Raw genomic sequence first — 12475 nt, 5'->3', positions numbered from 1 at the left:
GTGTATAATAGTTGCCATGCAATTCATTTTTTAATAATATGTAAGGAATCGAATGGTACTATTTTCATTTTTCTTATTGAAAGTTAAGAAAAAAATGTTTATGACTTTGGAGCCCTGTATTTTTTTATAATCTCCATATGTCTGTTTAAATTCCTCTTTTTTTATAATAGATGGTTTATTTTTTATCCATTTAGCTACATTTTGTTACAATATTCAAATTATGTCAAGTACCCAATGGCATGAAATCTCCGGTGCTCATTGCTCTGTTTGTGAATTCTTATCGCGCTCAGCGCTCCGCTGCCTCGCTCCGCTCCAGGCCATTTAGATTTTATAATTTCTACTTGTTATTGGTTGTTATTGATAGTTATCAATAACAATAATGTAGATTATACATTATGTAGGTACATAATTGTAAGAACTTGACAGGATTCGCAGCCACAGTCAAGTCCACCTCGCGGGCACCAACATGGTCAATTAGAATTGTAGGCAATAACAAATAAAGTCGAGATTTTAATATTTGAATACTAACTCCTCTGAAGTTGCAGGCGTACATAGGCTACGGAGACTGCTTACCATCAGGCGGGCCGTACGCTTGTTTGCCACCGACGTAGTATATATATATATATATATATAAAACAAGTGTTACTCTAGCGATGTTTCATTACTCTGCAGCAGAGGGCAGGGAATGCAATATGTAGCAATTACCAGAGCACTTGCCGGCTTTAAACGCAATCAAATGCATTTATTGCTGTTTCGCTTTCAGCAGGTTTTAAAGGGTCCTCGATCCTTGAACTTGTGCTTTGAGAAAAAAACTGGAATAGATATAGGGTCGGCAGTAAGTGACATTAAGTCACACTTTAGGATAGTTGTCCGGGTCACCAAGTATCACCACCGATTAGGCTACGATACCGCTCAGCGTTCTAGTCGGTGGTGACACCTGGTGACCCCGCTTACGCAACTAGAGTTCCTGGGTTCGAATTCCAGAAAGGGCGTTTAATATTTTGATTTGTGTAATTAACGTTGTGATACTGTTATGTATAAATGTCCCGATTCGAACTTTAAGATACGTCAAATATTAGGTATAGATACGATATGGATCCGATATGTCAGTGTCAAATTAAAAGTAATAAAGTGACCCTGCTTTTCAGTGTCCAAGACCAGAATTGAACTAGTGTTTTCAGCTTTTGCGTCTAACGAGCTTACTTTGTCTGTAGTAGGTAATTTGTCAACGTTTTGATTTTGTTATGATACGACAATGACGCGACTCACAGTGCGATGGTGTCATGGCATGTCAATATCAAAACCACGACATGTTTCAAAATGGAAATACCGCTTCTATTTCAGATGATAGGTACCTACCGTTGCTAACTGTATCCCTCTGTACCCTCAGCCAATACAGACATACCAATTTGGAGCAAAAATACTTCCCTTTGTGTCTCGGGAGGGTGCGCGGGGCGGGGGGGGGGGGGGGAATGTGGAGAGCTACGCCGTAGCCCGGCTACGCGCAGCGTAGCGCTACGAACACGGTATGACGGCGTAGCGGTGTTTAACAATTATATTTTTTGTGATTAAACTTACACGCGCCATAATCAAAATTATGTTAGTAATATAGGGACCGTGCGCGTTGGAGGGTCTGCCATCTTGTGGCCTGAATCGGAACCATAAACATGCACATTTACACGTCAAGTGTTTTCTTGTGCATAGTAGGTTCTGCCATCTTGTGGGCTACATCGGAACAATAAACCTCACATTTACGCCTCGCGCCATAAATCTGACAGCTCCTGTGCTGCCCCCTACAGTTCATGCACGCTCCCTATAAAGGACTTTATTGAAAGGGAAAAGAAATTTATTAGGAACAATAGAGGTCGTCTAAACAACAAAAAATTAATGATGACATCGTCACACTTTGTCATTGAAAATGCCCTGCAGAGTAAGCTTGGTCCGGTTCGAATCTAGAAAATACGACACACGAGGACAAAATAGTACATTACGATACAAGTGCGAAAAATAGGAAATTCGAAACGAGTGGCGATAAATTAAAACACAACCGAAGGTGCGAATTACATATTCGCACATGTATAGTACAACGTTTTACAGTACATATGGCCCTTTAAATGTTCGACACAGTAACGTAATATGCTAATTTTCGCACTAGTGCGGTAAAGTAGCACCATATGTACTGTAAACAATCTTTGGATCACGATAGATAAATAAACTTCCATTTAAGAAATTTATGAATCCAGAATATGTAGGTACATATTAAACCTACTTAAGGTTTTTAGGGTTCCGTAGCCAAATGGCAAAAAACGGAACCCTTATAGATTCGTCATGTCCGTCTGTCTGTCCGATTATGTCACATGCCACTTTTTTTCTATGCTATGTTAATATTCTGTACACAAAAATATTATTGTACAATAGCACAGATCAAAACTATATTGGGAGACTTCAATCCTTAATTTTTAGAAGAAACAACTTTTAAAGTTTTTAAGTGCGTATGATCCTCAGCACCATGTCTATTTCGGGAATCCGTCCTGTTGCCGGCCTCGGCAATACAAATTAAATTGCAACTATGTCCCATTAAGGCAGATATTAAACGACATTCCTGGCCCCCACCCCCCACCCGCCACTCGAGGGGGCTGCGAGCTGAAGCGTAGGGGAGACTGGGGTAAAAGGACGTTCAGGGCAGGATGGTAACTGTAACACTGCGAAAGTATTTCCCGGGTTGCCCTGTACAAACGCGTTTTATTTTGTGTTTTAAGCCGATGTTTACAGACGATGATTGATCTGGGAATATTTTTGACCATTTGTCATAGAAAAAGAAACTCCTTTACTTACCTGCAAATCTTCAGGAAATTGTGTGTACGGAACTAGACAATCCATGCTCCATTAGTGCTACTGGTATAAGATTTAAGAGCAATTCCTAGCTGAGCAACTTTTCAAATCTCGAATTTTTGAAGCTATGTTTCTGTCGCGCTGCGGTGGGCGGGAGCCGGAGCTATCTAAGTGTGAGTGCGCGCACACAGACGCGAGACAGACTATTCAATTTAGCCGTTTTTGCGATTTTCGAGGCGCTGTATCTTTCTTCAAAATGAAATAATCCAAAAAAGCAAAACATAGAGGCACAGATATTGATGATATTGATCTTATTTGAAAAAATCACTGCTCTAGGTTAAAAATCCAGGGAGGAATCAGTCGAGAGCGTTTGTATGGAAAAATCACAACTAGGAATTCCTCTTAATAGTTCCCTTCCTGTTAAAATGAAAGGAACGTGTCGGTTTTCTTGGCTGCTCTGAAACAACTAAATCGCCTAATAATTTTGTTACGCTAATAAACATTAAAACAATACTGAAGTGTTCATACTTGGGCTTGTGCACAAATCACGCGAAGTTTTTTCGACTACATTTTTGACCCCTCCTCCCCCTTGGTGACATTTGGTGAGGTTCTTGGCTAACTCTCCCTCCCCCACATAACCTCACGTGTATTTTTATTATATTTTTTCATTCGACATAATTTTAAGATAAAGAGTATTGTATAGAGCAAATCTTGTTTATTTATACTCGCTATTTTGAAGTGCCAAGTGAAGATTTATGTTTAACGAAACCGAAAAGTATGTAGTAGACATTTTTTTTTAATTTCGTTCACTATAGAAAAATACACGTGAGGTCTCCTTATACCCCCCTCCCCCAACGTGATCTGTCGTGATTTTTTCCTGACCCCCCTCCCCCTCTATCGAACCTCGCGTGATTTGTGCACAAGCCCCTTCCTACAAAAATGTTTTACTTTTTTCTTTTTCAGTTTATATGTATGTACCTATTGTAGGTATATTTTATAGTAATCAATATCGTATGTTTGAAAGAAGAAACAAAAGTTTAATTCGTAATACTAAATGTCACAAATAAAACATACAAATATTATGCCATATACATATTATGAGTTGGATTAGACAGGAAGACGATGAAGTGATACATAGGTATATTGTTGGGACCATTATATTCCGATGTAAATGATAAAGTCATGTAAAGTTTTACATTTTTGTGCCCATTTCTCTTTCAGTCCAGGATATGGCAACATAGAATACAACCATAATCCACATGCTTGCACATATTTGTTGCTATACGTGTACACAAACGTGTCTACAAAGTTCCTACCTCCTACCTACGAAGCTGATGGTCCCGGGTTCAAATCCTGGTAAGGGCATTAATTCGTGTGATGAGCATGGATATTTGTTCCTGAGTCATGGGTGTTTTCTTTGTATTTAAGTATTTATAAATATTTATATATTATATGTATCGTTGTCTAAGTACCCTCAACACAAGCCTTATTGAGCTTACTGTGGGACTTAGTCAATTTGTGTACTAATGTCCTAGAATAGAATAGAATAGAATTTTTATTGGTATTAATCATACACTGTCAGTTACATTATAATAGTTAATAACAAAATGATGATAAAAATTAGATAAACATGTCAATAAATCATTTAAATGCACTTAACTATAAATTAATAATGTCAACAAATTATATAAAGAAATTAAAAACAATAACAAAAGATATAATAATATTTATTTATTTATGAGTAAGATTATATTTCATACCTATTAAAAAGTTTATTTTTCTTTATGAGATTTTTGTCGTAAGTGACTATCCCATATTATCCCAGTTTCCCCTTTACCATACCTACATTTATATTAACTTGTGCATCGTCTATTTTGACGATTAACAATTAGGTACAGTCAGCAATACTATTCGCTTAGTTCCTTTGTTTACAAACTTATTTATTTATTACACATAAAATAATAAGTACAAATGGTGGACTTAATGCCTTAAGGCATTCTGTACCAGTCATCCACTGGGGCAAAAAGTGCAGGCTTTGCAATAAGATATCACTACCTACTATTTACAAATTAAATACTAATTAATATAATATAATGAAATCATTAACTTAAATATATACCTTGTTATGATATACTTACCCTTACACTTAAACTTCTGTGCAGGGAGAGGGTACCTTTTCCAGTTTTCTCTGCAACTGGCTGTAAATAACTTCTACAGATGTGTGTTTGTTGAAACATATATGTTTTTGGATTGGTATAGGTAGTATTTTTATGTCCAAATTCGTACTAAAACGGATGGGGTAGGTAAGTAGCTCAACGAGGAGGGGGGGGGGGGGGTTTCGGGTCGGCAACGCGCATATAACTCCTCTGGAGTTGCAGGCGTGCATAGGCTACGGAGACTGCTTACCATCAGGCGGGCCGTATGCTTGTTTGCCACCGACGTAGTATAAAAAAAAAGTGGGTAAATAATTCTCTACTACTCTTATTATTAATAAGAGTAGATAAGTTGGTCATCGGTCGTTGACGTCATTTGCTAGTGTTTCATATCAATTCCATAGTGGCTAATCGTTTTGAGAGTTCAAAAAAAAACTAATTTAACTAGTAGTCAAATACCCTATTGAGTCCATAAAAACCGACTTCGACCGAAAATCATGGCTCTTTTCCGTGGGGTTTTTCTCTTTCAAATAGAAATGGCAATAACACCGGTAATCCGGCATAGTAGCAAAGTTAACGCTTAATAAAAAAATTGAAAACCATATTTTACCAATTTGTTGTTTTTTTTTTGTTTTTTTTTTGTTTTTTGTTTTTGTTTTTTTTTGTTGTTTTTTTTTTTAATTTTTATTGTTTGTAAAAATGGACATGTAAAAGTGCCCCTGTGGCCTATTTGCTGAATAAATGTTTGATATTTGAGCAAATACATAGTTCAATATTTTTCTAAAATATTGTCGATTCTTCAATTCCTCCAGTTCTATTCATTCTCTTTTTTTGTAGGTACTATGTTAATCTATCAGAAAGTAATAGGTAACCTAAAATCTAAACTAGGTACTCCTACAAGTAATTGTACATAAAAAAAACTAATAATACGACAAAACAACATTGTGCTGTACAAATAAAATATTTTTGAACGACTTTGTTTTTGAGGGAAAATTAATAAAATATTTTTTATTGCTATAAATACCAATGAGAGAAATATACGTTCATAAAAAACCCCGCCGTTACAGAATATCGCCAATCGGTACAAAAAGAGCTGGAATGAAGCAATAAAGGTCCGTCCACATTCCTTATTCAGCGCCGTCCGAAAATTAAAGCCGCTTACAAGAATTCGCACTCGCCACCTGAAATATTCGCCCTCGAGTGCTCTTATTTATTCGCCCGACACAGCCATAGCTACTATTTGTTTTTTCCATTACAATAAAATGAAACGCCCCGCTATAGCGATAATATTTCAATATCTCCACGCGCCAGCCCGCTGCGAACCAAAGTGATTTCGGAACGCTCCCATTGGTCGAACCGCCAACGGTCGCTTTACGTTCGATATCCAAATACAGAGTCCAGACAAAGACAGCGATATTACAATAAGGTTAAGCGTGCCCAAGTTAGAAAGAGAGCCGTATACGATTGTCGGTGCATGAATATTGTATGAACGCGAAAGGCTAGTATCAATAATACGTGCACGAATGAAATAATAGATTATTCGTTTGTTCGAATCGAACGTAAACAAAATGTAAGCATCCATTACTGATGCACGCATGCGAGAGGCGAGATAGCACTATATAAAGATGAGATGGTTAGAAAGAGGCAGGTATATGTTGGGTGAGACCGTCTGCGGCGCGGACGATATGGACACTAGATGTTTTTGTAGCAGTCGGGCGTCGGGTTCCACATTAAGCGATCATTTTAAGGGCGAACCAATCAAACTGCAAATTCATACAAATTGATACTAAACGGGTTATATTAATTTTATAACAAAAATTAAGTGTGTAAATAAGTTGAACGGAGTTGTAATTAAAACTAATTGGGTGTAATATAGCGCTAATTATTTTGTATTAAGGCGGGTTTTCGCTGGAATTTTGTCGTTTTACTCCAGTTTTTTTTTACTTTAGAATTTTTTTGAAAGTGACGTGCGGTAAACTTAAAAGTTTCCGGATTTGGGGAGAGTGGTGACTGTTGGTGTGTGGTGGCATAGTGGTGGGGCTGGTGGGGGATGGTCGGCGGCGGGGGGCGCACGATGGCGACATAGGGGGCGGCCAGCAGGGGTGGCCGTTCGAGGCCATGCTCAACAACCTCACGGCCACAGCTCTTGGAGGTGAGTTAAAAAAAAATGCTTTACTGACAAAGATTCCAAAGGATTAAGAACCTCCTTTTTGAAGTTAACAAACAAGCACTAGCAGATACCTGCCGGAAATGTGCATTTCTCCAGAAACTTTCTGCCTCGCACAGATAAATTGTAGAACGAACTGTCCCCGCGGTATTTCCGGACCGATACGACCTTCAAACCTACACGAAAAGAGCGTAGGTCCTCCCATCTTAAAGGCCGGCGACGCACGTGCAACCCCTCTGGGGTTGCAGGTGGCCATGGGCGATGGGAATCGCTTACCATCAGGCGATTCATCTGCTCGTTTGCCGGAACCAGCCAAAAGCAAGTCGTGTCATGCTCAATGTAGGGTTCCGTAGTTACCTTTCTGTTACAATAGGCTAAACTGGAGCTATTACCTAACCAAGGGTTAACCAAGGGATGAAATAGTGCCTTTCACCTGAGTTAAACACTCAACTTTTCATATCAAATGCGAGGGAACCATATGAGACAAGGCTAATTTGCATAATCAGTAGGTACGTAATAATCATTAGGTAATAGACGTGGCCATGTTTTTTTTTTCGTATTAGGACTTACTTGCAATCGGAGATTTTGCATGTCTAAAGATAAATAACCCAATGCGAAAAACATTTAGATTGCAATACTGATGTAAAACATATTTTAGCAAACTGCAGTCATTTTAAAATACCTAATTTGTTCATTCAAGTATGAAAATCAGCTAGATTGCCTTTTTATTTTTTTTCTTTTTCGTTCTAAAGTTCCAATAATCAACGGCATTACCTATACAGCCAATATAACTCTTTAAAAAAAATTAAGTATTAAACAACAATTGTGTAAACTTGTTTATGTGCAATAAACTGACCTATATACAATTGACTGAGTAAAATAAGCTAATTTTATCGTACATTTTACCTATCTTATTTCCATGAATAACCGACCGAGAAAAGTAGCGCTGTCTTGTGTCGGAGGCCAAGTCTCATTTTGGGTCGCTGAGCCAACGGAGTAAGTAAATAAGTATTTCCATGAATAATGCAAAATAACTTTATAAACCCGATTAATAATCCCATACTGTAGACACTCGGGAAAACCTCATTCCACAGCCGGAGCTTTCGTGGGAGGAAATTCTACGCACCATTAAGGCTCTAGGGTGTGGGGATGAACACCCTGCCGACGGCGAGCGGTGCTAGAAAAACGGTGATAGAAAGTGGCCGTTGGCATCATGGCTGTGTTTTGAAACTGTGGAAATAGAGTAAATGGCGTTTTCTTAGCAGTAAACGCGCAAACTTGTGGGGTTGAATCGGACTGAATTGTCCCGAACCCACATCGAAACTCTGGAGAGAGTGCTTTCTATATCGGACACACCTATATCCTGTGTAATAGGATAGAGAACATGTCATAAACTGAAATACATCCCCACTTTACATACATACCTCTTTCGATTCGATTCATACGCGCTCGCCAAGTTAGGGTGCTCATGACCTGGTCTTTCTTCAAAATTTCCCTGATTTGATCAGAGAAAAGTCCGCCGAGGTCTACCCTTTCCAGCTCCCTCTTCTACTTCTCCCTTATACACTCTCTTTGTTAGCCTTCCCACTTTACATGTACTTACCCTAAAAAAAAATTAATATTTTTTTATTATATTTTACGACTTTGTCGGAAAATTTCAACTTTCTAAAGATCACGTAGCAAAGTCTCGGAAAGAGAGACAGACGGACATAGCGAAACTATAAAGGTTCCTGGTTGACTACGGAACTACAACAACCATAACCCCACCTTACTTTTTTCAAAAAGTGATAAAACGATAAACGGCTTAAGGAGATTACGAGTTATATATATAGACCGAGCTAAGTTGGCAGCGATTTTTATAGCCCAGTTTTATTGTGTTATTGGTGTTGAAAGTGTTATTTTAAACGTCAAACTTCTATGAAATTATGACGTTTGAATAACACTTGCACATTCCGGGATATCATAAAATCGCTGCCAACTTAACTTGGTCAACTTCTAACATTTGCTGTGGTATATAGTACCTATATACATTACTTTGTAAAGTTCTTTCCTGTTTATAAGTAGACATAGTGTCCGAAAATGGCTGCGGTCTCCGTTCTTTTAAAAAAAAATTGTTTTTTATTTCACGCGTCGTGTGCAATTTTAAAAATATTCACCATCTTTAATAATATAAATCACCCAAAAAAAATAGAATCAGAATTCTTGGACCACTGGAATCAATATTCAGGGCTATCTAAATTCAATCCAAAATTCAAAATTCAAAAATTTATTCTGCAAGTAGGCCTCAAGGGCTCTTTTACAAGTCAGTACAACATTATAGTAACATCATATAGTAACATGAAAAATACATAACAACATTTATAAATACAACAGCCAATACCTGGGTAAACATTACATTATAATAATCTTAAAATAAATAATTACTACAATACAATAGAGATTATTATTATCGTATGGCTTTATTCTCGTTATAGGCATTTTACATTATAGTTTTTATATTATAAATCTATATCTAAGTTTAATCGCCAATCCCTGGCACCCGCTGTAAGCTCATAGAGTTCTTCAACTCTTCCAGCATACTGTCTCTAAGGACACTCCTCTACTACCTATATGCTCAGTTGTTTGGTCCGGCGCACCGCAGTCGCAACCAGGCGAGGTCTTGTAGCCCCACCTGTGCAGAGTATGATTACATCGGCCAACTCCCGTCCTGATGCGGTTGAGAGACAATAGAGATGTATAGTCTCTATGGTTAAAAACACATTAAATCTGGAGATGTAAAAAGTCCCCAATGTCAGAGTACTAATACTTATAAGAATTGGAGGTGTAAAGTCTCTCCAAGTGTCAAAATAAAATGTATACAAATTTCTATACTGATTTCTAGTGCGTCACGTCAAGCAGTAAAGTTATATCTGATGAAAAATCAGTAGGTACATATGCTTCTTTTACAAGAATCTCACACAGCAGTAGGTATTTAATTTGTGGTAAAACTAAAAAGGGTTCAATTATTTTACCGTTACAAAACAATTTCCAATAATTTTACATATTTTGTAGACAAGGGGATTATTAAATAAACTAAAAATAAAATTCGTTTAATTCAGACCAGGTGACCTATATTTTTGTAAGTAAACTAGAATAACTTACACCCTATGTTAGTACTTACATAAAATTTATGTGAAGTTAATTTCTGTAATAGCAATGCTGTATTGTTTTAATTTATTCCTCATTACTAAAAATACTACTTTTAAATGACACTGATTTTGGAACTCTGCATCTGAGAGTTCAATGAACAAGAAAAAATAACAAGTTTATAAAAGTAGCAAATCCACTTAACACCTCCGCCTAAACCGGTTTAATGGGTGACAATAATAATCTTTTGGTAATAACTTTAACAAAAAGTGCTTTAAAGTGCTCAGGAAGATCCTGGGACCTGTCCGAAGTGACGACGGCTTCTGGAGGATCCGGAAAAATGCCGGGATCGAAGAGTTGGTGGCTGAGCCCAATATCATAGGCGTAACTAAATCCCACAGACTTCGCTGGCTCGGTCACCTACTCAGAATGGGGGAGGATCGCGTAGTCACGGAAGCGTACTTGGGGCGACCAACCGGCCGTCGACCGATCGGGCGCCCCAGGTAACGCTGGTGTGATGTCGTGGAGGCAGACCTGCGTCGGCTGAATGCCAATTCATGGCAGGAAACCGCGCTGGATCGGGACAGTTCTTTTTGGATCGCTGAGCCAAAGCAGTTAGTTAGTTAATAACTTTAACATAAAAATCGAATACATAAAACTTTACTAAAGTATTCATTAGCAGTTCCATTTCATCAAATATCAAGTGGTGACCACAAACCATATAATGAATTAGGTCATGGAACTTACTTTTATTTGGTAACTGATCAGATCGTACTGGCTAACTGATCACCAGATATACTAAAATATAACGTCAAAAAATGATCACCAAAATTAATAAAACTCCATTTTAATGTTAGATTATAAGAGCAAGATGTTTACATCTTGCTATCTTATTGCAGAAAATGACACCAAACTAATAATTTCTAACCCAAAACTAGTAAATTATCACCAAATTTAAACTCCATTTTAATGTGAACCAATTTATTTACACCTTTTTATTCTACTAAGCAAATGACTCTATACTAATCATTAACCCAAAAACCCAAAAAAAATTCATGACCACCAAAATGTTAACCACATTTTAATTAAAAATATCATGCAAATATTTAATATCTCGTTATCCTATTAAGTAAATTACGCTAGGTAAATAATTATTTATAAGTAGTAAATAAACTCTTAAACTTTGACCCTATCTTATTTTTAAAATGTTTACTAAATCCACTTTTTAGGGTTCCGTAGCCAAATGGCAAAAAACGGAACCCTTATAGATTCGTCATGTCCGTCTGTCTGTCCGATTATTTGATAGTAATTCGGTTTTGTAAGGATCGCAGTTCTAATCTAACCTAACCCACTTTTCTGATATTAGATCGGTTCTGTGAGGGTAGCAGTTCTAACCTAACCCAGTTTTCTGATATTAGATAGGTTCTGTGAGGGTAGCAGTTCTAACCTAACCCACTTTTCTGATATTAGATCGGTTCTGTGAGGGTAGCAGTTCTAAACTAACCTAACCCACTTTCCTAGTAGCATTTCGTTTCTGTAAGGGTCGCAGTTCTATCCTAACCTAACCCACTTTTCTAAATGCCTACTTTAATAAATGCTATACGTAAACAATCACTCGGAAACTAGATTTTACATATAATTTGCGAGGATAGACTCCAAGCAAAATCGTAAATAGTTAAAGTTGGATCGATAGAAAAAATCACAAAAACATGTCTAATTCTCATTTATTTTCAATTGTATATCGTCAGCCTGCATATTGTGGCAGTATCATTGTAGTATAAAATAGCTATTGATGTAGCCGAGTGACTTGACTAGCAACATTTTAATCAGAAGTATGCTTTCAGAGTTATTGAAGTAAAACGTTAAAAGCAACACAATGCTGAATTTCCCGTCGCAATTTTCACACGACACGTTGTATCTTTTGTTCCTATCTAATTTCCTGGTTTTACGCTCCGTATTAACCGTGGTAACGTGCACACCAGCGTGTGCGTAGACGTGCGCTAAAATGTCGGAGCCGTGCACGTTACACACACGCATCCAGTGTGCACTACTTAACTAAATGGGGAAATGGAAATACACGAGTGGTGACCATATGCACTAGTTACTATAAAAGTACCGAAGTTATTAAGAGTGAGCCTAATATAATATTTAAAGAGTTTGTTCGATTTCACATTGGAAAAAAAAGATTTTTTCAGAG

The 12475-nt window shown here is 37.4% G+C and overlaps 1 protein-coding gene across 1 annotated transcript in view; it reads left to right on the top strand.

The window, feature by feature from the left end:
* The first annotated feature begins 6017 nt into the window (after positions 1 to 6017).
* LOC133516597 (homeobox protein orthopedia-like) overlaps positions 6018 to 12475 on the top strand; it is a 71008-nt gene continuing 64550 nt past the window's right edge. The window contains exon 1 of the mRNA XM_061849607.1: positions 6018 to 7137. Coding sequence (XP_061705591.1) covers positions 7104 to 7137 — 34 coding nt within the window. The 5' untranslated portion in view covers positions 6018 to 7103. The remainder of the gene's footprint in view (positions 7138 to 12475) is intronic.

The sequence above is a fragment of the Cydia pomonella genome, chromosome 3, assembly GCF_033807575.1.
Source record: "Cydia pomonella isolate Wapato2018A chromosome 3, ilCydPomo1, whole genome shotgun sequence".
Lineage (NCBI taxonomy): Eukaryota > Metazoa > Arthropoda > Insecta > Lepidoptera > Tortricidae > Cydia > Cydia pomonella.
The sequence above is the reverse complement of the archived record's forward strand: the minus strand, read 5'-3'. Positions and strand labels throughout refer to the sequence as shown.